At 41.3% G+C, this 25,836-nt stretch overlaps 1 protein-coding gene across 6 annotated transcripts in view; it reads left to right on the top strand.

The window, feature by feature from the left end:
* Positions 1 to 25,836, top strand: part of TEAD1 (TEA domain transcription factor 1) — a 414,947-nt gene that overhangs the window by 254,942 nt on the left and 134,169 nt on the right. For 3 of the 6 annotated variants that reach the window (XM_086955930.1, XM_086955929.1, XM_086955928.1), the window contains 2 exons: positions 15,821 to 15,883; positions 15,973 to 16,035. In XM_086955930.1, coding sequence (XP_086812056.1) covers positions 15,821 to 15,883; positions 15,973 to 16,035 — 126 coding nt within the window. The remainder of the gene's footprint in view (positions 1 to 15,820; positions 15,884 to 15,972; positions 16,036 to 25,836) is intronic. The other 3 variants (XM_086955933.1, XM_086955932.1, XM_086955931.1) reach the window with 2 other exon arrangements.

The raw sequence follows: 25,836 nt of genomic DNA, 5'->3' as shown, positions 1-25,836 counted from the left end.
CCGAAATTGCCATTGTAAGCACCCGCTGGAACTGAAACCTCGTCAGTGGGGTGGCGTCAGCGTGTCTCAACAAGGTCCCCCCCCATGATGCCACACTCTGCGCTAAATATTCCTCTACGCAAACAACAGGGCACATGGGAGATCCGGGAATCCTATGTATGACTACGCAATCCCCAATCGCACCCTGATCGACCTTGGACCTGACAAACGAGACAGTCATCGTCTCCCCCTTAACCTGAATGTGCTCTCGGCACAGTCCCCCCACCGTATCCTGCGTGTTCTTCGCCACCAGTTCGCTTACCCGCATCGCCCCATGGAATGCTAACGCAAAAGCGGCCCTGAATAACACTGTTTCATACTGGGATGAACATGTCGCAGGGAGTACGGAAAATAACAGGGCCAACCTATCCAGACCTATCGGGTGCCTCTCATCTACTCTGCGACCCTCAAGGCGTTGCCACCCACGTAGCGCTTTCTGCACCACGAAAGACGCTGTCGGGTCCTGGATCCCATGAGCCCTTGCCATAAAGGAAATGGCGGCCCGATGCCTCTGGGCCGTAGCTACTGATTTGCCTGCCTGATGTAAAGACAGCAAAAATTTTACGACAAGCTCTTCCTGGCCCCAAAACTCCCCCCTAGCAGAACCCAAAAAGGACCAATAGGAACGGAACGCCCCTTCATATGCCTTCCTTGTCCTGGGTGCTAAACTCTCTCCCATGAGGTTTTGTAGTTCGGGGCACCGAGAGACCAGAGAGCTTCGGGAAAGGGTGCCGCTACCGGGTCCGCTGAGGGCAGAAAACCCCAGAAGGCCTGCATACGGAAACGAGAAAGCGCATCAGCCGCTTGGTTCAGCACCCCCGGGACATGTCTTGCCCTAAAGAGCACATTCAACTGCATACACAATAACACAATTTCTTTGAGCAGTCTCAGAATCCATTTGCAACGTGCTGCCTGACTATTGATACACTCAACCACGTTCATGTTATCAGACCAAAACACCACAGAGGGATCCCGGAACCCCTCAGGCCATGTTTTCAGGGCCACCAAAATAGGGAAGAGTTCGAGAAAAGCAATGTTACTCGTCAGCCCACCCTCGTGCCACCATGACGGCCATTTTTGAGCCGACCATTGCGTACCGAATATGGCGCCAAAACCTATACTCCCCGCCGAATCTGTCCACAGCCCCAGCTCCTCGGAGGACACCGCCGGCTTGTTCCAGACAATTCGACCATTGAAATCCGCCAGGAATGCCAACCAAATGCGCATGTCCTGGCGAATCTCTGCCGAGAGCCTCGTGCGGTGGTGTCCCTCCTTAAGACCGACCATGGCTTGTGCAATCGAGCGGGAAAAGGGGCGGGCCATTGGCATTACTCTAAGGGCAAAATTCAACTGGCCCACTGTTTGCTGCAATTGATGCAAGTTTACCTTAGTCTCTCGAATACATGTTTCAAGGGATGCCCTGAATTTTACCACCTTTTCTTTGGGTAACTGAAAACAACCCTCCTCCGAGTCGAGCTCTATCCCAAGAAACTCGAGTGAAGTCGAGGGACCCACAGTCTTACCTGGTGCCAATGGCACACCAAAATGATTCATTAAGCCACAAAATTCTTTTAAAGTCTGTCCACATTCTGGATCCCCGGCTGCCCCCAGGAACAGAAAGTCATCGAGATAATGCATAACATGCTGAAAACCCGTCTTTCTTGTGAATACCCATTGCAGAAAGCAACTGAACTTTTCAAAATAAGCACAAGATATAGAGCATCCCATTGGCATACATTTATCCATGTAATAGCGACCCTGAAACATGAAACCAAGGAGACGCTGATCGTCTGGGTGTACCGGGAGCAACCGGAACGCTGACTCGATGTCTGATTTTGCCATCAGCGCCCCGGGCCCCAGGCGATTCAACATGGCGACGGCCTCATCGAAAGATGCGTACCGCACCGAACACACTTCCGGGTCTATTGCATCATTCACGGAAAGACCTCGTGGGGCTGACAAATTATGTATTAGCCTAAACTCACCCGGGTCCTTCTTGGGGACCACCCCTAAGTGGGAACAAACAAAGTTAGCAACCGGTGGTAAATCGAATGGACCGGCAACCCGCCCTCGAGTCACCTCTTTCCCAATCTTTACCTGTACCACCGCCGTATGCTGCAGGACCGACAGTTGGTTCTTACAACTTGTTTTACCCTGAAAATCAACCACTGAAATGCGGAAACCATACGAAAACCCGTCTCGCAACACCCCAGCGGAGACATGATCCGGGTATTCATTGAGCCAAGGAATCATTGCCATGGTATCAACCGGGGTAGGTAAAGGCGCCCCTCGGACTATTTCAGACCTGTTTGGCGCTTCCCCTACCACCGTTATCACCTGTTTTGGCTCTGCACATGGTCTCGGGATGGGAGGACTGTCCACACCCCCCACAGTCGTGTCTAAACTTGCATGACCCCTGGGGCCTTGTACATTTTCCCCTGTTAAAATTCCAACAAATCCCCTTTTTACCTGCGCTGCCACTCGACTTCGAGTGATGCTCGTTACCAGCACCCGTCCGAAAGGGTGTCCCAGAGGATTGGCGGGAAGACTCACCCCCGTTACACCCCGACAATGGTACCTTTAACATGCCTGAATTCTCCATTTTTTGCCAAGAAATGGAGTCATAACAATCCCAGGTCAGAGCTGGGTCGTGCTCTTTGGCCTTCCTAAAAACATTGTCATAGCAAAACCACTGATTGCCCTCATAAGATTGAGAATACTCCATGATACGTGTCTGATATATGGGCAACTCGGGCAACAACTCGGGCCTTCGCTCCCCCATAATTGAGGTGAATATGCCAAACGCCCTGCCCCAGGTACCTATGTTTTCATCAACCTTAAAGGCGGCCATTTTGGCGCGCCAAACACTCGGATGCAGAAGCTCTTTTTGGCCCTTCACATGTTCGATCTCGTAATGGTCGGTAAGCAAAGAAAACATGTTCACATACTTATCAGCCCAAATTTTTTCCTTAACTTCGAGTGGAACATGCTGGGCCACTTTCTCCCTTCGTGAGGGTACAGACCCCTCCCCCGCAATCGGCAGTAGCCGCTTACCTGAACTAGGAGCTGTAATTGCTGCCGAACTCGTGCCCGCTGCGGTCTCAGCCACCGGAACCTGTGGGGGAACAGAAGATGGTGCCTTCGCAGCCTCTCTAGATTCCCGCAATTGCCTCATTACTGCCCTGGCGTTGTCCGCCGTGGTGCCCTGACTATCTTTTCCCAACCACGCTGCCAGTTGTGCAGCCAACTCGGGAGGCATATCTTCCCCGTTCACGGGGGTGACTACAACGGGGATCGGTTGCCCCTCCTTCGGAACCGGGATTGGCACCTCTATCGGTGTATCGGGAACCGGGGCCTCCCCCCCAGGTGCCCCCCTCTTGGACCTCTTGCCTCTCTCGCTGGGGACTACTCCCGGCAATGCTGGTCCGACGACTCGCTTCGGGCCTCCAACCCCGTTCATTGCCGCCATCTGCTTTTTCATCTCGGCCATGTCCTTTACGAGCATGCGGAGCATCTGATCGGTACCGACCCGCTTTCCGACCTTCTTGCCCGGCATTCTCCAACGAAGATATCTGAAAGAACAAGAACAAAATTACAACGCTCAAAATTGGCTCTTCGTTCCGTCTCGAGCTCACGTGCAGCGGGGAGGTGCAGCTTCAGAGCACAGGAACAAGAGGATGCTTTCTTGGCTTGTTGCTCCTTTTATCCGTCTTCGGGCGGGCGTAAACCCGCCTCCGCCCGCCTCCGGGGGCGTGGCTGGCGGCTTCAGTGTCTAGGACAACCCACTCCAGGGCGGGAAAAAGCGCGCCCCGGCTACGCCGCTTCGGGCATACCAGCCGAGACTCGCCTCCCGCCCAAGATGGCCTCCCGGGGGGATTGGGGCACTCCACCATACGTTCGGGGGGACCGAGTGGTCGCCCCTTTCCATTATGTGTGTAGATTAGACAATTTCTTTCGGGTGGAAACAGTGTTGCTTGTGCTGCTGACCGTCCGGTCTGTAACACAAACGACCAAAATTATTGTGATGGCTGTTACATCAGCAGCTTTTGACTTTGGTGCTCAAATGTTAAAAGGCTTACTTTTTCAAACACTTTTGAAGAGATGTCTTTTCACTGAATTCCTCTGTTATCAATTTCGAGTTCTAAAATAGATGAAGACAAGCAACAGTCATTCTTCGGATTTATACGCTCAGGATGAAAGCTTTTCTTTGCAATCTCCTCCACACATATACATACTACGGGCATTTACTTCTTCAACAAATCATCCGTCCATACAGTTCCGGCATTTCGCTCTGATTGATTGTGGTGACTTCCGGTTTGACTGGTATTTAGCTTCACGACTTGAGTACTGCATTACGGACATTGTAGTTCAACACATTGGCTGGTACTAGCTTCTCTTTTTCTATGACTTAAGGCTATGCATTGTGGCTTTAGTAGTAACTACAATAGGATTCTGGTATTTGCCTCTCCAGTCCGGTAGAAATTGTTAAATATTAAGCTTGACCTATTTCCGACATTTTGTTTAAACCTGTTAGACTTCAAAATCAAAATGCCTTTTTTTGTAGCAACATAGCCTCCACATCCCCACCTCTTGGATTTGGCTTGATGGCACATAGTACTGTCCATTTCAGATCTTTCTCGCTGTGATTTGTTTGCATAAAGTGGCTGACCATCAGTGCATTGGTTTTGTTCTGATTCAGGAACGATGTTGTGCAATATGTTGCTTGACCTCTTGGGTTGTTTTTCCGATGTATATTTTGGCGCAGGGACATATGATTACATGAACAACGTTTTTCATCTTACAATTCGAGAAAGCTTTGTTGGTCATTTAACCCCTTCGAAGCTAATGACGAGCTGGGCTCGTCATGGCGCTTACCTGCCGTGCGCGGGTGACAAGGCCAGCTCGTCATGAATAATGGTCATTTTGGTTCTTCAGCGCAGGACGGCAAAACGCCTAGCAGCCATGTGGTTAAAGTTGTTCAGCTCGAATACTGTGCCCTAAAGGTTTGATTTGCAAGCTACGCAATTACCACACTTATGGTGGCCTTCGATTGGTTTAAGATTCCACTGGGATCGCAGGTCTTTCTTTTTCAATGGAGAAGTGATCTCTGCTCTCACGAGTTGCTGTCCAATACTGCTATCTTTTTTCATCGCAAACAAAGGCATTTTAAGATTTGTATTTTAAAGGCCGATTTCACCATAAGTTAGGATTTTAAATTAGAATTCCAGAGACACTGAACATGAACTAGTCATCTCTCCCCATTTGGAAATGACGCTTATAAAATGTGGTAAGGCAACTCCAATGTTATCCTATGGGAGAGATAGGGCTTGCAGTAGTGAAAAGTGAATCTAACAGTTATTCACTACTAGGACATGTAAAACTGAAAAGTACATGTTCAACTTTTTTAATACACTGCACCCTGCTTTTGGGGCTGCCAAGGGCCTACCTTTGGGGTGACTTATTTGTGTTAAAAAGAAAGGTTTGTGTCTGGCAAAAGGTTTATTTTGCCAGGTCGACATAGCAGTTTAAAACTACACACACAGGCTCAGCAATGGCAGGCCTGAGACTTGTTTGAAGGGATAATTAAGTGGGTAGCACAATAAGTGCTGAAGACCCACTATTACCCATCCTGGGCATATATAACGCAGTTTACTAGGGACTTAAAAATAACTTAGATATGCCAATTAGGTATAAGCCATTCTTACCTTGTTTTGAGAAGACAGCACATGCACTTTAGCACTGGTTAACAGTTGTATTGTGTGTACAGGCATAAGGCCTGCAAAAAGAAGTCAGCAAAAACAGGAGGTCTGAAGGCAAAAAGTGAAAGTAAACCATGCTATGGATGCCAGATTTAACGGCACCCCTTCTCTTTCATAATTGAGGGTAAAGGACGCACCACACTGTGTTGAACTGTAACCCCCTCTTGGTCTCCGGTTGAGGGCTCACCCTATCTGGGACACATCGTGTGATGTCAGATGTCATGCTAATCTTGAGTCCCAGGTGTTGATGTTAGTTTTAGTTTAGCCCATCACCAAAAAACTGGGGACCAAGAGCGCATAGAGGTCCAGCAAACATGCTCCACTGTCCTCAAAAGAAAAAAGGTATGCTGTTCCTAAAGGGGACAAAGGGGAGTAGGTCAGAGAAAAGGAGCCACCTCAATGGAAGTAGTTCGAATTTGGAAATGGGGCCCTCACACACCCTTGCGGTTGTCATGCTTCATCATCAGGCTTGCTCCTCGTCGGGTTGCAGTGCCAGACTGGCATCCTCAAGGGGGCTCTTTATCAGAGATCATTTTCCAAAGCCATGATTTGAATTGTAAGTTAAGAGCACTTTGTGTAGATTGAGGAAACGTAGGTGTCGAAGTAGTGATTAGTGACTTAAAAAAGGCAAGGAAGTCTCAAATCACATGTTAATTCATGAGTATGAATGACGTGATGTCACCAGTAGGGACAATGGTCCCTGGTGACTTATAAGGTCAACATGTTTCATGCTGTCAATTAGTCAAGAATTGATCTAGGGTAATTCTTTAGGACCAAAACATTTATAGCTAATCCACAGAGTGTCTGGGACCATGGATGCAATAAGTAGTGTCCAAACACTAAGTACCATATAAGTGTAGATGCAGTTGGTCTTCCAGGAGAGAAATCAATCAATCATAACACTTGTATAGCGCGCTACTCACCCGGATGTGTCTCAAGGCGCTTGGGGGAAGGGGGCCGCTACTGCTCGAACAGCCAGGTCTTGAGTTGTCTCCTGAAGGCGAGGTGGTCCTGGGTCAGCCGAAGGTGGATGGGGAGGGAGTTCCATGTCTTGGCTGCCAGGTAGGAGAAGGATCTGCCTCCGGCGGTGGCTCTTCGGATGCGTGGAACGGCGGCGAGGGCGAGGCTAGCTGAACGTAGCTGGCGGGTGGGCGCGTGGAAGGTCAGGCGGTCGTTGAGGTACTTGGGGCCGAGGTTGTGGAGAGACTTGTGTGCGTGGGTGAGGAGCCTGAACGTGATCCTCTTGTTGACGGGGAGCCAGTGAAGGTTCCTCAGGTGGCCGGAGATGTGGCTGCGTTGAGGGATGTCCAGGATGAGTCGGGCGGAGGCGTTCTGGATGCGTTGTAGTCTTTTTTGTAGCTTGGCTGTGGTTCCGGCGTAGAGGGTGTTTCCGTAGTCCAGCCGGCTGGTGACGAGGGCCTGGGTGACCGTCTTCCTGGTTTCGATCGGGATCCATTGGAAGATCTTGCGGAGCAAGCGGAGGGTGTGGAAGCATGAAGAGGAGACGGCGTTGACTTGTCTGGTCATGGAGAGGGAGGGGTCCAGGATGAAGCCCAGGTTGCGTGCGTGGTCTGTCGGCTTGGGCGCGGTGCCCAGGGCAGGGGGCCACCAGGAGTCGTTCCAGGCGGAGGGTGAAGGTCAAAGGATGAGGACTTCCGTCTTGTCTGAGTTCAGTTTCAAGCGGCTGTTCTTCATCCACTCGGCGACGTCTTTCATCCCTTCGTGGAGGCTGGTTCTGGCGGTGTCGGGGTCTCTGGTGAGGGAGAGGATCAGCTGGGTGGTCCCTTTGTGTCCCGTTGAGCATTACGAAAAAATACGTCACTCAAGATTGTTTTTCAGACAGAAATGATGCCTCTTATTTGGTAATTATAATTGATTGAACCCTTGGAATGAGTTTCAGCCATAATATGGATTAGTGAAATCACCTTGTCCATGCATCGGTGAAAACTGTCTTCATTCGCTTCTTTTCTTCTTGACTTTTGAATTGTTTGTTCACTGTCACTCATTCATATCTGTGACGTAGCTGGAGACAGGAATTTATGTCCCTCAGCAAAATGTTCATCAGGGTTCTTTTAATGTAAAGGCAGGTGATTTGAACACAATGGTCTAGCATGTCTAATATTACATGCTTGTCTGTCTGTGCTTGCCTGCGCTTTGCATCTAATGCTTCTAAACTCAGGATGAAAAACATGGCAGTATGACACTTCCCTCACAAGTATCATATTCTTGCCTAGGCTGAAGTTATTTTCTACGCTTAACGTAGGAACAACCATTCATGAGAGTTTTTTGTCAAATAGATACACCACAGCATTTAAATCAGGATTATTTATGCCATAATATTGTACAACCAGGAAGTCTGTAAATGAGATGATCATTGTGGGAAAAACTGCATTTGATCATTATGGATTAGAATTGAAACATATTGCAATCTTTTCATAGGTGTGACATTTGGCCCAATTTTTGTGTCTGAATTATACTGCGACTGGTGTCCATAGGGTCCTAAATCTTTTTATTTTTTTATGACTTAAGGGACAGCGCTCATACTATTAATGTAGAGTTCCAGTAGTCCATGTACCAGCTAATCCACCTAGGTTGTATGAAATTTGACCGGAAGTTCACTGGGACATGGGGCTTTACAGTTTGCTACGCTAGCAATTCCTTTCAGTATGTCAGTTAAGGCACTAGGTTTGAATACATTCATTCTGATCCCTCTGGTCTGTGGTGCTAAATTAACCCTGGCTAGAAAACCACGCTACATATTATTTTTTACACAGATTTTTTGCGTTTTTGAATAGTAATAATCTTCAATTTTCATCACTAATAACATGCCCATCCTCTTTATCAGATGATCAGTACTCCTATAACTCTGTATCTCCTAGCTGCTAGATTTCTAAATGGGGCTTGCCAAAAGAGTGAGGGAGGTTTGGAGATCATACTGAATTTTTAGAGTCTTACTGACTTAATACAGACCCCTTCAGTATCTAAGAGGTATGTGCTCCTTTGCAATGCAGATTCCTTGAATATGGTCACTATGCCATTATGTGAGTGTATTGCTGCACTGGAATGCCTCACATTCTGGGTAAACATGAGAAAAATGTCATTGTCTATAAACTGGGATCCATAGAGATCGCTCAGAGGGAGTTCGGGAAGCATAGCACAGCTAAGAACAGCAAGAGCAGCATAGAGTGAATTCTGAATGCAATATAATGGACAGCACAGTGGACGACATATTCTGCATCAGCGGCCTGGCTGGTTCACCAATTGTCAATCTGCCACTATTACCCTTAAGTTTTAAAACTTTAGTAGTTGCATCGCTGGTTGTACACTAGCCATTACATGATGACTTCATATCGGGTTTCATACTTTGTTTTACATCACATTGCTATAAAACCCAACTTAGCCAACCCTTATTAAACAATGAAACACTGCATACAGTACAAATAGATATATAGAAAGTGATCATTTTAACACGCAGGGTAAATCCCAGCAATCCATAAACTAGCCAGTGAGCTGAAATACGTAACATACATCATCAACGTTGACATTAAACTTAAGTTCCACACACCAGTGCCGTCACATAGGCCACTACTTCACTTGTTACCTGGCATGTTTTCTGTACACTCATTATGATTGATAATAGGTTTTGCCGGCACTGTATTTATATTCTTCGCTCTACCAGTCTAAATGAATCTTATTTACAGTGGACACCGGTGCAGTGACAGATTTGGACATGTACACTTATACTAATTAGTCAGTCTCACAACATCTTAAAACTCTTTTAAGAAACAGATTCTTTTTTCATCATGTCGTTGCTTTACTCGAGCAGTCTATCTTGTCTTAAAACATGGGCATGTCTGCCACTTTTGAATTTTGAATTCTCTGCAAATCTAATATACACCTGGAATTACCTTGAACATTTTTATTGTTATGTATGGTACCCCACTATCTGTACTGTTTCATTCATTGAGCATGAATTATTTAAACATGTCGCATAATCCCATAGCTGTTTAATAGGGGTTACGCTGATGCGTAAATGATGGAGATGTAGTATATAACTAACAAACCCTGAAACGGAGATCACAAATTCAGTTCTTCTTTCCCCAGCTATTTAAGCAACTCAGATATTTTATTACACTTGGTAACTTGCCTAAAGTGTTTTACTCCACACTCCCAAAAAAGTTTAATCTCTTCTGGTGCTAACTGTTACCCTTTATCTGTCATTAATTGTCCAGGATAAACTTCTCTTTCACATATATCCTTTAGACATTTCATGGCCTTCCGGGTGGTTACACAATCTAATATTTTTCCCCTGGCTAATAACAGTGTTAATGCATAAATACTGAGGTGACTTTGAACAGATTTGATAGTGTGGCATAACTATCCAGTACATCCTTGACCAGTGGTTTTATCAGAACATACACTGATCTAAAATTGCTTGCTAACTTTCTTTATGACCTATCACTGACTGCAAGTGGGACCTTATACAAACTAGAAACAACATTTTTATCTGATGCTCCATGGTTGTCATTCTTATGAGTCTGTTATAACTAAACTTCATTTTTTCTTCTGACTAATGGAGCTGCTAACAACCCTAACCTAAAGTCAGCATTACATAACCTCTCAAATGTATTTCTCAAGCCAATACATAAGGTAACTGAATTAATACTATCCACAATCATCTGTGACGGTGTGTCTATCATAAGGATAATGTTTAGCACTAACTCAACCAGTTTACTTAACACACCCAGAAAAGCTTCAATGTACGAAATTCCAACTCAAAGGCATCATAAAACCAATCATCAGAGCAGAGCACATGGGGCTAGATGTAGGTAATCTCTATTTACCGATTCCTAAATATCGAATTTTACCGATTCGGTATTTACGAATCGGTAAATAGAATGTAGGTAAAAAATCGGTAAATTTTACCGATTCGGTAATATTCATTATTACCGATTCGGTATTTACCGAATCGGTAATAAGGAATACCTTCCCATTCATTCCTATGGGCCTGCAGGCCCATAGGAATGAATGGGAAGCCATTCACTATTACCGATTCGGTAAATACTGAATCGGTAATAGGGGGACCATATTCAAGGGTGGCAGGGTGTCACATTGACACCCTGTTGCACCCCTGAATTGTGCATGTGTGCACATGTGGCGCACATACTTGCCCTAAGGGCATGTATGTCTGCCACATGGCACTTTTAATAAAGCACAAAATTCCTATTTTAAAGGTATTCAATATTTACCACCAACTTGTAGTTGGTGGTAAATAACGAATCCTTAAAGCAATAATGCATTCACTTGAGTGCTCCCTACATAGGATTTAAGGATTCTGTAATTTACAGATTCTTAAATTAAGGAATCGGTATTTTACTGATTCCTTACAATAACGAATCAGTAAATTACCGAATCCTTAAATCCAGCCTCCTACATTTCAAAGGGCTAAAGATCGTTCGGTAACGGGAAATTTACCGATTTTTGGCCGTTACCGAACGGTGTTTAGCTACCTACATCTAGCCCATGGTCAGGACAGGGAGAAACCTATCATCTTGAAATCAGGACGCTGTGTCGAATGTAACACGCATGATCGATTCTCAGCTACATGTACCTGGACATGTGTGCCACACCCATTCAATATCAAATCATTGTTGAAATGCCTCATTACTTATGTAACACAAGTCCAAATCCATTGGGGATGATTTTTTCAACATCTCTAGGTTTGGGACCTTTACAAAGACCAACCCTCTCCAATGTGAATGGGTCTATGATTACACGACCCACCCCCAACTATCATAAACCACCGTACTTACTTTTACTATATTGTAAAACACTAAAACACACAGTGTTGTGTTTCTTTCCAGATTTACTGTAGGCTTACTTTCAACATCTCTCTCTCTTTTACAGCTGGCATATTGGATAATGTGCTAATTGTTGCTTGTTACACCACGCCGCCAATACAATACACCACACACTTTTGTCAGCCCCTTCATTTTTTATTTTCTCTTTTACTGCTTCCACCATGCCCATGCTTGCAGTTTGCATTAATATTAACTGTATGCACTCCAAACCTATCTTAGTATTTTGAACATTTTGTAATATGTTTTTAATTCCAAGCTGTTCCCAATGCATGATTAAGAAACAGATTTTTGACAATGTTATATTTTGTTTTCTGTCAATTTCCAGGAGTAATTGATCCATGATAATACTGTTGTTTTAGCCATGAATGTATATGTTGCAGCTCATAGTCATTAACCTGTAATCTAATGTTCCATAGTCTCATTAAGAAATTGGAAACCTGCATTAAACTTTTACCTTTTTAATGCTTTCGAAATCTATACTTGGAAAAACAGTTGAATCTTATGTTTGAAGACCAACCTCTTCCTAGGGACCTCCCCTTTTCATTCAGGGGATCTGGGAACACCAACCCTCCAACCGTCCTGAGATGTAGCTTTGAAATGTCTTGAATCCTTCTGATCTAATCCTTCACGATTTCCATGTGACTTGAAAGAATGGACTACAAAGCCGAACTCTGAAAATTCACCAGTGCTAGGAAATGGGGTCTAGTCAGTACTGTAAAGATATTTAAATAGATAGAACATTATTCTGATATTTTATATGTAAATGTTTCCCCACCTGCTCTTAGAATGATCTAGTATAGAACTGTACCAAGAACTATATGTCCCTTTACCTAAAGAAGAGGAATCCATCCCTCTTTCTCTCACTTTACTAACACATGTACATGCATGCATCCTCTGCAAATATCCCTGTCCTCCCAGTTATTAGGATACATGAAACACATCCCATGAGAAAGTTCCATACAGAGACTCCACCTCCCTTCCACGTGGAAGAAATGCTCTATCTGCCCTATCGAGGTACTAGAGGATAGCCCAGTCACCAACACTGCCTTTCTCGTTTTGAAGTGTCAAAAGCACCACATCCATCCCACCCATTTAAGTAGTACTCTATTCATACTATTGTATCGAAAAGCAGTTTGTTGTAATTAACATGGCAAGGTTCATTCCTTTTATGATCTCAGCATATGGGGTGCAGTAAAAAACTTTTGGGGGATTTTCATTTATGGGCATTCGTCATATATACTGCGACTAACAACCTATTTAAATATAATATGCTTGTATTTACTGCTGAGACTTATCGAATCCTTACCAAATCTGCTAAGCACAGTCGAGGGCAGCTACGAGCAATTGGGCTTGCCACATTTTTTAGAAGTTAGTTGAGAGGGGATGTAGCATTGGTGTTTCGTTTTATATGGGGAACTAAAGGGGATGTTAACACACGTTTATAAAAAAGTGTCCCTCTGGATTTTTTACACACTGCTGAAGGCTTCATCTAAGGAAGCACTGAGAAAGGTTTTCTTATGTAGAAAATGCGTATAGGTTTGGACTTATATGCAAAGCTGCACTTGTGTGCTTTCAAGTGAACATGTGCAACGTTTGAAACCCCAAGTCACTTGCCACATAGACTATTCTATCCCATCAATTTCCAGAGGGTACATGACTCTAAACATAAAGTCTCCCAAGAAGGAGGGGGAGAAGAGGTGGGAGAACCTAAGAACGCTGTTCTATGCACAGCACATTAGGTTCTCTGAAAATGATATATAACGGGTGTTAAAGTACTGTAGTGTTTTGTAAAATGGTCATAAGACATTTTTTACCAAATCACTTTCCTCTCCTTCAATAATTTCCTTGCAATTTCAATTGGTTGACTTTTATTTAATCAATAACTGTTATAACAACAGCATACAACAAAGGAACAACATAAAAACAGATCGGCAAGATTTTTCTTTTCACAGTCTTTTAGACTGCTGTTTAGTTTACCATATCATTTCTGTTAATCCACTTGAGCGAAATGTGACAGGAAGAGTAGATAGGGAAGATTGGAGAGGTAATATGTAAGCTAAAATGGGAGCGAGAAAAAAATCTAAAGACAACGAATGCTTGCAAGCAGTGTTTAAAGTAACCCTCTCCGTTCAGAAATTGTATTCTCAGTTAAGTCGTCTCCCTCGTTAGGTGTCCACCACAATGAGGTGAAAAATGTAATGTGCTTGTGGTAGCTATGGCTTAAATATTGGCTGTAAGAACAAAAAAGAGTGTGTGCCATCCTTTCCACCTGCAATATGTTTTTGGGGTAAAGACATTATGAGTAGCAGCAAGAAGCTAACATCTTTTAAAAGTGGTCTACATGATACTGAGCCTGAGCCACACGAAAAACCAGCTCTTTACTGCCAGTCGACCTCGACCATGCATTATTGTCGGCTCTCATTAGGGAACATTGCACATTGTACTGACACTACAATTCACTGGTGGCTCCTGGGACACAATATTATGTAACACAAGTTTTATAATCGAAAGTTACATGGTATGCTGTGGAGGGTACCCAGGCTTATATCTGACATCATTGGCTTTTACAAACTACGTAACACATTACATTAAGATATTTTTAACATTATTATGACTGATAGTGTAAAGAGAAATCATCAATTGAAGAACATGTGTAATATCATCACTGTTGAATTAGGCGCACAAACTTTGGCCTTTGGGCTAAATATCTGCCTTGCAAATACGCCACTGTGGTTCAAGTCATAATGACACAAGGCTGATAGTCCAGCGGGGATGCAGTCATGTTTGGTGGTAAAGTATGTGTGCTAATTTGAAATTCTCTTCTACTTGTTTAAGAGGAAGGAAAAGTCAAATTTTACCGTCCACAAAAAGTTCACCTTGCAGGGTATGCTGAAAGGCTTTCGTTGAAACATAGCCATTTTGTTGGGGATATGATAATCTTTCAAAACATGCAGAGAAGTTAACAATTGGATCATAAGTGTGTAGTTTAGTATAACTATAGCTAAGGAGAACACACTCATAAATGCTTTTTGTGATATGGGCGTCAATTCCAACTTTAAGATTTCCGAAAGATGGCAATTAGAGGCAATGATGCTGCTTTCCTATTTTAGCTTCTAGAAAAACACGTTATATGCTGTGGATAAAAGGAAAAGACGGTTTTAAGGCATCCTCGACTATACTATTGTTGTCCCTAGCAGTACAGAAAGGATAGCCACTCATTTTTCTTACTGGTAAGCCATTGTTAAAAAGAAACATGAAAAACAGTAGGGGCAGATGAGCAAACTATGCTCCCAGCTAAGTTTATCACGATTTGATTAATCTAGAGTGTAACACACATTCTTGGCACTATCTTGTTACTCATGATACACGCCATATTTCTCCTGTGTCTTGTTGTGGTTACTAATAAAAAGCACTGAAAATAAAGATAGCCAATGTAGGGGTCTCTGATCACATATTTGGGTAATAATATTTGGATAGTGCATAGGGTGATGTGCAATGAAAAGCGCAAGGTTTAATCTAATGTATTTCGCCCCACATTGCTATGCATGTTGACCAATGTGTGTTGAACTGAAGATTTATATTTGATAATTAATGTAATTTAATTGCACAGAAAAGTAAGTTCTGCCACTCGTATGAAATATGGCAAAATACTAATTTCCCACTAAGCACTCTGGAAGTGTTCTGCTTTGGTGTTTCCGTTTTCCTCAATAGAATAACATACATTGTTGCATAACTTACAGTAGTGAGTTGCGTCACTGATATTTAGTGTCATTAACAAGTAATCATACCATCTGACATTACCCAAATTAATTTGTTTTCCAAAACATTAATAGAGGCCAATAATGTCTCACTAATAATGATAAAGCTGGTGCGTTCAAATATATTTATTTGTCTAACATATTTGTATACTTTTATACTATCTTTTAATTTATTTCACACTTTAATACATTTATCTAGAAATACAGCAGACTGATTTTATTGAGCTAGTCAGCACAGAAACGTTAGCCTTAATTTAGAGTCTTCTGGGAATGTGTTGTCCCCAAGACGATAGTGTAATGATGAATGAAAGTAACCTCCCAAAAACATATTTTGACGTAAATGTTTAAAATGTGATTTCCCTTTTGTTTTTCCTTTTGTTTTTTATAACTTTGAACAATGTAGGTGTCTAGTCACATACAGGTGTTAGCAAGAAAGAAAGTTCGAGAAATTCAAGCCGCCATTAAGGTACGTTTGGCTTGCCCAGATGTAGAGGGCTTTTCATCTCCATGGTTACAGGCTTCTCCTTTGTTTTCCTCCCTTTCCCTACCCTGCAGGTGTCTAGTCACATTCAGGTTCTTGCCAGAAGGAAATCTCGTGATTTTCATTCCAAGCTGAAGGTATGCGCTTTTCTGCTTTTGGGCTTGTTGTTGCTATGCATTTCACTTCCTGTTTTCCATGGTGATTGGCAAATGCCTTGTGCTCTGGTTCTTGTAACCTACATTTCCTGCATGTCTCACGTCTGTGTTCTTAAACTCTGAAACCTTTGCTAGCATCCATACTAAATCATTAACTCTATGCCTAATTCAAGCGACCCAGTCTTGTGAACTATTCAGTTGCTACAGTTATTTAAATCCATGAGCACAAACAAGGGACAAGTGTACTTTATTTGCAAAACTTGTTTTGATTTGCTGCAATGTGTGCATTTTTCAGAGCTAAAACTTAAAAGTCAGTTACACTAGTAGTTACCATTTGAATTACCATTAATCACCCTTTAACAATTATTTTATTTTAAATAATGATTTCTGAAGCTTAAGAAACTTTAAGACAGACCGAAATTAACACAGCGACACACCTTCAATATTTCATTGTATTTATATTGTCAGTTGACTAGTAAATATATTATCGGAGCTGAAGTAAAGCAGGTTTTTTTTTTAATTGTCACATAAGTAATTTATTTTGCCACCATGGGAGTATTTACATATGATAACAATCTATAGTGCCAAAGAATAAAGATTACTCCTCATGACCATTCTTTGTTAACAATTTGCAAGAACTATCTTGATTCAAGAAGACATGTTTACATTTTCATAGCTTTTAAAGACAGTGAAGCGTCAGATTATGAAGAACCACGCCACACTTTCGGAGCTCTAATGCAATAACAAACATATTGTCTTAGTACGAGCCCTATCTTTTAACAAATTTGTTACTTTATATGCATTTGACAGCATGCTGGCACATGTGGATTGGCTGTTGGTGGCTGGCTTTTTAGCTTCACTTGGCTGAGCAGTTAGGGATAATAAGCAAAATCCAAAATTAATTAAACAACTCCGCTTGTTTAACCAACGGTGCAGAGAAAATAGAACATCCACAATACAATGAAAGCTGCAATCATTTTGTTCTTACTACTTTTGCACAGACACAGCCCTCAGAACAGTAGATCAATCATTATAACCTCCCTCTATTCGTGCATGAATGTAACTTCTTCACCCAAAGAAAGATAGACCAAAATCGGACTGCTTCGTTCCTTCCCTCCCCTCCATTCCAACCCTCCACTTTTCCAGTCGTCTCAGCTGACCTTAGTAGCACTGTTCATGACAAAAAGATTCATATTGTAATATGATGCATACTTGTTTACTTGGTTCCATTTTGTTGCATTTTCTGGAAACAAATATGATCACGATTTTAAAATTTGAGTCGTATGAGTAACTAGTCAGGTTAAATACTGTATTATAAATGCCAACAGATGATGGATGTTCCCTGTTTGGAAATCTTTTATGCTACCTTCCACGTTGGAGAACTGAAAAAAGATATTGTTGACAATTATAGAATGCCTAATATAGCTCTGTAGTTTTCAATGAACAGCGATGAAAGCATTGAACAAAATCCCTTTGATGTGAATGGAGACTTCAGCATTCAGAAATACAATAAAATGGATTAATTGCTACTCATTAGGCAGCACGTTGGGACTGCTCTGAATGCACATTCTTTTCTTGGCATAAGCCATCGCCTAGCTGAAATAGCCGTCTTTTGTACATATTCTTTCCTCCCTCATATTAAGCAAATTGAAGATCACCACTAGAAAAATTCAAGTACTCCCTTGCTTTTATTTGCCACAATTGTTATCTGCTAAGGAGCGCAAGCCATAATTTGAATCAACACATGCTTACAAATAACTTCTATGAAATTATATGTCTTGGTCAGTGTTTGATGTTCTTCATTTAGAGCACATTTTGTGATGTGACACATTTCAGTTTCATCTGCCATAGATTAAGCATCTCCATTTGTCTCTGAACTCATTACTGTAAATTGAAAAATTTAATTTGTCCATATTATTTTGTAATGCGAAAAAAAACCCTGTAGGATGCTATCTTCTAATAATTACTGGAACATGTGCGAAGCTCGCCAACATCAAAAGTAACTAGAGTTGTGTCATTTAGAACTGTCCATGAAAATGTGCTATGGTTTCTATACAGTAACCATTATTCCAGTGCCAAAGAGTTGGGGGAGAAGAAATGTAGTTTGAAATATTTAACATTTGTATCATGGTCTCCATAGATTTATTGCTGTGCCCTTATATCTGCTTTTTTTAAAAACACTATAAGAATGACAATTCGAGAGATATGGGGAAAAGGGTGAACCAGAACATTAGGGTAGTTTATGTTATTGTTTTCCAGAAAGATCACTAGAAGTAATTTGCCACACATTCCTTAAAACAATGAGAACTGTAACATTAGCTTTTTTATAAAAAGTCCGACTTTGCAAAGTACCTCTGCATTGAGCATCTTAATCTATATGCTCAACATCTGACCATGACAATCGACGGAGGAATTAAAATATATTTCTTAGAATACCACCATTAATAGCATTTACTAATGTAATCCTTCCAGTAGCGGTCAGGGGTGGGAGTGCTGCTAGGCAGTGATGTGGGGCGAGGAAGGGGCAGGCTGGGGGGTAGAATATCATTGCGTGAACTGCATCACCAAATTCGACGCAGTGCGCGCAACAAAATTCTTTTTATTTATTTATATGTTTACTTACCTGCATTTGCCCTTATTCCATAGTTTACTAAACCCAACCTGCCCCTCCCCCGCCCCACATCATCAGCTGGCAGCACTCCCACCACCGACCGCTACTGAATCCTTATATGTTACAAATTGACGTTAAAAGCCTTTTCAGTGAATGTAGGCTTTGAGAGATACAGCTTGAACACTGAAATGTTTACACCGATTAAATTCCATACAGTGTCTATTGAAGCTTTGAAATAATTGTAATCATGAAAAAGGACCATGGGATGATTTATTTTTGGGCAAACGGATTGCATTCCATCAGGACAATGCAGTAAATAACTTAATCACCTCGACGGAATACTCGCCTGCAAAATTTAGAAATGTCCATCTCCTGATTGACATTTTTATGATTCACAGTAATCGTTGTCAAGGCAGTGTCTATAAACGTATTGGAACTTTGCTGTATGCCTCAATCAAACATGACTAAGTCATAGGGTAAAATCAATAAACTTTGTTTATTTTCCACAACAAAATCTCAAATTGTGTTTTTGAGGGAAAAAAACAATGCCCCCCTCGCCATCCGAGTCACCTCCCATGTCGAAGGAGGCATTTTCAGCTTCTAAATGCCTATTACTACCAGGGTTTTCCTGGCAGTGATGAGCAGTAAAAAAATGCCTATATGTCTGCCCATCCAAATTGGGCAGGTGGACAGATGCTGTATCTCTGATTGCCCTTACATCTTTGGGCCATCTGAAAAGTTTGGTCAAGGCAGAGGCGGAATAGTCTATGCCATTACCACCTTATATTGTCCTGCATATAAATGTGGACGATTATATTGGCAGTAAACATACTCCGTTGTGATGGAGGTAGGCTTGCTATCAATGTATAAATCAGGCCCTTAGTCTGTTTTGGAGCTCAAAATGTTCCAGTAGGGCAAGCCTGAAACCGCATCTGACAAAGTGCTTCTGAAATCGGGCACCTTTGCTGTGACGTTTCGCTGAAGCTTCCAACTTTTCCGACTTTCTTGGGTAGGGCCTCTTAAACTCCCAAGACCTCAGGAACAATACGTAGAGGCTAGAATATACTTCAGCAGAGGCCAGAAGCTTAGTCCAGTCCAGTTCTAGTTGAAATGGTTTCACTGATCCCTTCAGGAAAAAGCATTTTGTGGTTTGTTTTCTCTGTGTAGCCACACAGAATATTAACCAACCCTTTGAGTCCACTTCTCAGTCCTGGTTACACATGGGAGCAAGTTTAGCCCTTCAGCTCTCCACACAGGCTTCAAACTACTGGTCCAGTCCTTTTCTGTTCTTCTGCAGCCCAGGAAAGTGTTCTTCTGAAATGTGGGTGAGGTGCCATCTTTGTAGGTTTCAGTAGCCAGTGGTTGCGGTTGAATCCTGCTACTCTCTTACCAATAGGCATAAAGGTATCAAGAGAGTCACATTATTCTCCACCCCCAACTCCGTTTCCCCACTGAGCCACCCTGCCATGCCCAAGCCATTGTCTCTGCTCAGAGACCAGTATTTCACACCTCATCAAAACAGCATTGATAGGTCAGCTGTAGACAGACCAATGCTAATTAGCCTACAGATGTTTCAGACAGGGAATGTATAACATTTTAAAAGTTCAATTTCCTATATATTTACCAAAAATCTAGCTTCACCACCAATTTTTTTAATAAATATCAAAAACAATGGTTGAACCACCTCTGTAGTCTTGTCCAAACCCAGTATACAGAATTAACATATTTAAAATACTTTAAGTTTTTCTTCAAAGAAACAGCTACATCCCTAACAGTGAAAATAGCTGTTAGATGCTGGATCACTGTAGGAACATGCACACATTAACTTTGTGTAAGTTCCACTTTTAAATACCAGTCCCTCTCTGATGTTGGCTGCAAGGGCTCCTTAAGGGGTGGCTTACCAAATATTTTAATGCCAGATTTTCCTCCTGCCGAATGGTTTATGTTGTCAGGTCTGTCTTCAGATTTGAAAGCTGCTGGAGTCAGGCTACACAGGTAGTTCTGAAGCCATTTTGTCCTCGTAAGTCAAATGACTAGCACAATAGGTTTCTGAAGCCTTTAACATTCTGAGCCATTGGTGTATTTTGTTACACCAAAAGGTATGGCCTTACTGAAGAGTTAAATATGCCAATTGGGGATTAGCCCATTTTACTATGTTTAAGGGGGCAGAGCACACACAAGAGGACTGGGCACCAGTATCCCTATGACCAGAGTTAAAAAATGTTTTGCATGAGTCCACAAAAATTGGGGTGGCCACGCAAAGGGTGGCATTTTCTCACACACATGTTTATATATATATATATATATATATATATATATATATATATATATATATATATATATATATATATATATATATATATATATATATATATATATATATATATATATATATATATATATATATATATACATACATACATACATACATACATACATACATACATACATACATACATACATACATACATATATATATATATATATATATATATATATATATATATATATATATATATATATACAAACATGGACATATATATATATATATATATGTACAAGCATGGACATACATACAATAATTCACACAGATCAACATACATACAAATACCAATGCAAATGTGAATGCAAAAATGTGGATGCTGTAATAATACCAAAGCCCAGGTTTATTTTAGAGCCCTTTGTACACTAATAAAACTTATTAGGAAGTGAAGAATTACCAAAAATTGCAGGGGGAGTAAATTAACGCACATCAATTGATCATGTATTTTTTAGTATATAGTCCTACGTTCTAAAATAGTCACTCCTAAAATTTCTTCTACCTTCTTTGTGCCTTACCAACACAATGAAATATCCAATCGGTTCTAATCAGTAACCAAAAGCATATTACTTGTCAGTTTTTATCCCAGCCCACTTTTACAAAGGCTGTTGCCAGCATGAGTATCGGGTGAGCTGTCTTTTGCTTACAGTGAAACAGATGACATAGTCAACATGTTCTGCAAACAATGCAGTTGGTGTTAAGTGTTACATTAACACGCTTGTACACCAATACCCTCAAAGCATTATGAGATGGCAGAAATGAGACAAAAGCAACTTCACAAGGATACAGTCACTAAAGTAAGCTGGTGAGGGATTTACATTGTTATAAGCTCTATATGTACCGTATGTTTCTTAGAAAATCTTTTTTCCTATTTACTTTTCAAAACGTTTAATTGGTGAAAAAAAATCACATAAGTCCATGTAGTATTTTGTCAATGTTCGTTCCCTCCACTTAGCGCTTATTTGTAAATCAACCTCTAACACAGTGATCAAAGTACAGCCCGTGGACATTCGCTCGATTCAGCACTAACACTCAAAAGATGTTAAATATAAATGCAAGCCTTTATTTAAAGGTGAATTGAAGCTAAAGAAAGGAAGTAACTAAGTTTCCCTGCACAACTTAACTTTAGGAACACCTTCATTTTCAAAGGCATCTTGCAGGAAAAGTGTAAAAATATGATAAGGTTTTTTCAAAATTCAAAAAGTGTATTTCATTAACATGCAGAACCATTTCACCTTAGCATATCAGATTATATCAATGCATTGAGAAGTTTGTTTTTTAAACGATAGTTTTCAACTAAGAATTTAGTGCCATATGTATGAAACTTTGGTTTTGCGATTCTCAAAAAGCGATTTTTTGCGAATCGCTATTTGAGAATTGCAAAACGCTAGGTATATAGGATTTGCAAATCATTTTGCGAATCCTACATATTCCTTAATTGTGAATTGCAAATTGTAATTCGCAGTTAAGGAATACCTCCCCATTCATTCCTATGGGCCTATAGGACCATTGGAAGACATTCTCAATTTGGGATTCTCAATTAGAAAATCGCAAATTGAGAATGCAATTTCAAGGGTGCCGGGGTGTCAAAAGGACACCCTGTTGCATCCCTGAAATGTGCATGCGTGCACATGTGGCACACATCCATGCCTTAAGGGCATGTATATGCTCCACATGGCACTTTGAAAATGCAAAAAAGTGCATTTTTCAAAGAAATAGCAAATTACCACCAACTTGAAGTTGGTGGTAATTTGCGATTCCTTATGGCCAAATTGCACTTTTTCTGGGCCTCTTACATTGCATTTAATGAATCGCAGTTTGTGATTCCTTAAATGCAATCGCAAAATAGGGAATCACAAATTTGCAATTCCTTATTTTGCGAGGTTGTTTTCCATTCATACATCCCACTTAGCTAAATTGCGATCGCAAACGCTGAAATTCGGCGAATTTTGGCATTTGCGAGTGCAATTTTAAATGATACATAGGCCCTTAAATACATTCATGCTTCCCCTCACCCTGACAACAATGCCAGTAGTAAACTAGCAGTTCACTAGCATTTTTCAGCTGTTATGTACACTGTTAAGTTGGTCAAGGTTCCTATTATACATGAACAACATTATGATTTATTAAATCAAACAAAGGAGAATTATTTTGAGGTTCTCTTATATTTGATATAAAGGAAAAAGGATGGAATGTGAAATAAAACAATTGTTTAGGGTCACACAATTTGGTAAAGTCGGGAAGCTGGTATTCATACCAGGTTTTCTGGTTTAACATTGTACAATTCAGCCACTAGATGTTTATGCTTCCCATATTACTCCCCCTTCGCCTTTTTCCCGATCGCCACCCTGCTGGCATTGATGCGGCCCTCGGCCACAATTACAGACCAAACTTTGTGGCCCTTTGGAAAATGTTTGGCAGTACCCATGCTCTAACATGATTCCCTGCAGTGTAGGAGGTCCAAAATAGACCGTGCTGCACTTATTAACACTGAGGTTTGTACCCCAATTTTTCCGACAGTAATATGTATTATACACGTTTCATCAAGTTCTACAATGTAAATGTGTGTGTCTTGTAAAGCACACTGCTACCCGGAGGCGTCCTGGCGCTATAGACCGCTGGGGAACCCATCCTGGCTTTCCCTGTGAGATGTTCCATCCTGGGTATCTCCAAGGTGAAACCAGGCATCCCCGGCGTTTGTGGGGGGCCGTTGTGGAGATGAGGCAAGCTAATGCCCAGAGGTGCCGAGTGTGATCCCTGGTTAGAGTAGGCACCGAGGCAAGAATTATCGAGTCCGCTGACCCTGGTTCACGACGCTGCCGCGTCAGGGATTGAACCCTGGTCCCGGGCCGTCCTCTGCTTCCGGGTCTGCTGCCTCTAACCAGTGAGCCACCCCACTCCACAATAGCATGCAATCACTATCTGCAGGGTCAAAATTAAGACTTATTTGGGATAGATGTGTAATTTCTTCTCAGATTCATTGAGAAAATTATTTGTTCAATTGTCAGTCATGGAGTACCTTTGCATGTCATGGTCATAGGTAATTCACATTTCTTCCAGATTTAGATTTTTCGGTCAAAATATTGTTAGCAAAAATGTTATATGACAGAAATATAGTGTTCTAATTATTATTTTCAAAACTGTTATCCCATTAAGTGTATGGAATTTATCACTAACACCAATGGAGCAACATTTTTATAACTAATATTTAGGGCAAACCATTTCTTTAAGGCAATATTTCAATTATGGTATTTGGGTAAATTAAGGACAAGGTAAAAAGCTGCCTAAAATCATTTTGAAAGCAAAAAGGCATTTAACAAAAACTATCTTCACAGGTTTGGAATATAAGCTGCAAATGACATAAATCTTTTGTGTAAGTTAAAAGCTATACAACTGTTTTGATAATTAGGATTTCTGTCTTGATCTGTTGCTTGTTCCTATAATTTGTAATACAGAAGACTAAAGAATTAATGAAACTTCTCTATCTAAGATTCATCTCTGACGACATCTTGCTGTTTAACTTTACATAATCATGTTCAAGTGTTTTGCTTACGCACCTCATAAAATAGGTTTAATATTAAATTTGTGACTGCATCAGATTTGAATTTTACCAATAGACAAGGTAGATTTTCTTGCTATCGGCTTGATGTATATGTGCTTTTATACTGTCACTGTTACACCATCAGTACCTCAGTTTTCAATTCAGCTACTGTTCTTGCTTTTGCCATATCTGTGTTTAGGTGAACTTGCTTGGAAAGACTCACTTTACAACCATATCCTGCATGTTTGTAACCCAAAGGCTCTGGCCCTGGGTTCATAACCCCACCTCACTCCATATATGTGGACATCAACATTCTCCTGTCAAACTGTTTAGAAACATTAAAATCATCCCATATAATATTCACTGTAACCATTCTGTTGATGAGTGGGGTTCAACGTGTGGATAGCATACTGAATTGGAGGCCACAATAGTGAAAGCCACATTTGTTAAGAAGCATAAACTCACCAACTCATTTTGTTTTTTGATGAGTTCCATAGTTTGGCTATGTGTTTTTGTAGATTTGCCTTGGGTGCTTCTTATGTGTCAGGAGTTGATTAATTCGAATACTGTTGAGCCTGTAATGCAAAGGCAAAATCCATATAAAAATCTATGAACAACCCAATATGAGCAACCCAATATACCCTTGCGGGCTTGGGCAAATAGTACATTGGAAAAATGGGCCAGCAAGGGGTTTTGTTTGAAATTCTCAGTGTCAGCATATAAGGGACTCAGGTTGATTGGGTACCCACACTACTGCTGGTTAGTGGCTGGATATGATTTCTCTAATACAGATCAATAATGTTACCACACTAACACAATGAAATGAAAAAATACAATAACCAGGTTGTTGAGTCAAAAGATTCTTATTTTCTTTGTAATAGATGAATTCAGTCAATGATAAAAATAGGGTACAGAGAAATGCATTTGAGACATAAAAGGAGTGTCTTATATGCTCCAATATTACATCACAAAATGAGTCTAAACTGCTGATAAATAGTAACATAATGATTTCAAATAAATAAAAGAAAATCAATGATGACTGATAAATAGTGAACAGAGTTAGACTTGGTAGTCGACGTTTCGGTCTTTAGGAGGTAGTTTCATCATCAGGACATAGGCTTTATTCATTATAATTGATGACCCTAGAGAAAATTAAATTGAAGTAAAGCAACATACACTTCCAAAGAGGGTCAGTGATGCTTGTTGAAGTGAATTGAAACAACAGGGAAACTCTGCCAGTTATCAGGTCAGGAGTTTCAAGGCAACAGCAATGCTTGTGCCTAAATATCAGACACACAGCAGAAGAAATGC

Source organism: Lissotriton vulgaris, chromosome 2_1 (genome assembly GCF_964263255.1).
Source record: "Lissotriton vulgaris chromosome 2_1, aLisVul1.2, whole genome shotgun sequence".
In the NCBI taxonomy this organism is placed as follows: domain Eukaryota; kingdom Metazoa; phylum Chordata; class Amphibia; order Caudata; family Salamandridae; genus Lissotriton; species Lissotriton vulgaris.
The sequence above is the reverse complement of the archived record's forward strand: the minus strand, read 5'-3'. Positions and strand labels throughout refer to the sequence as shown.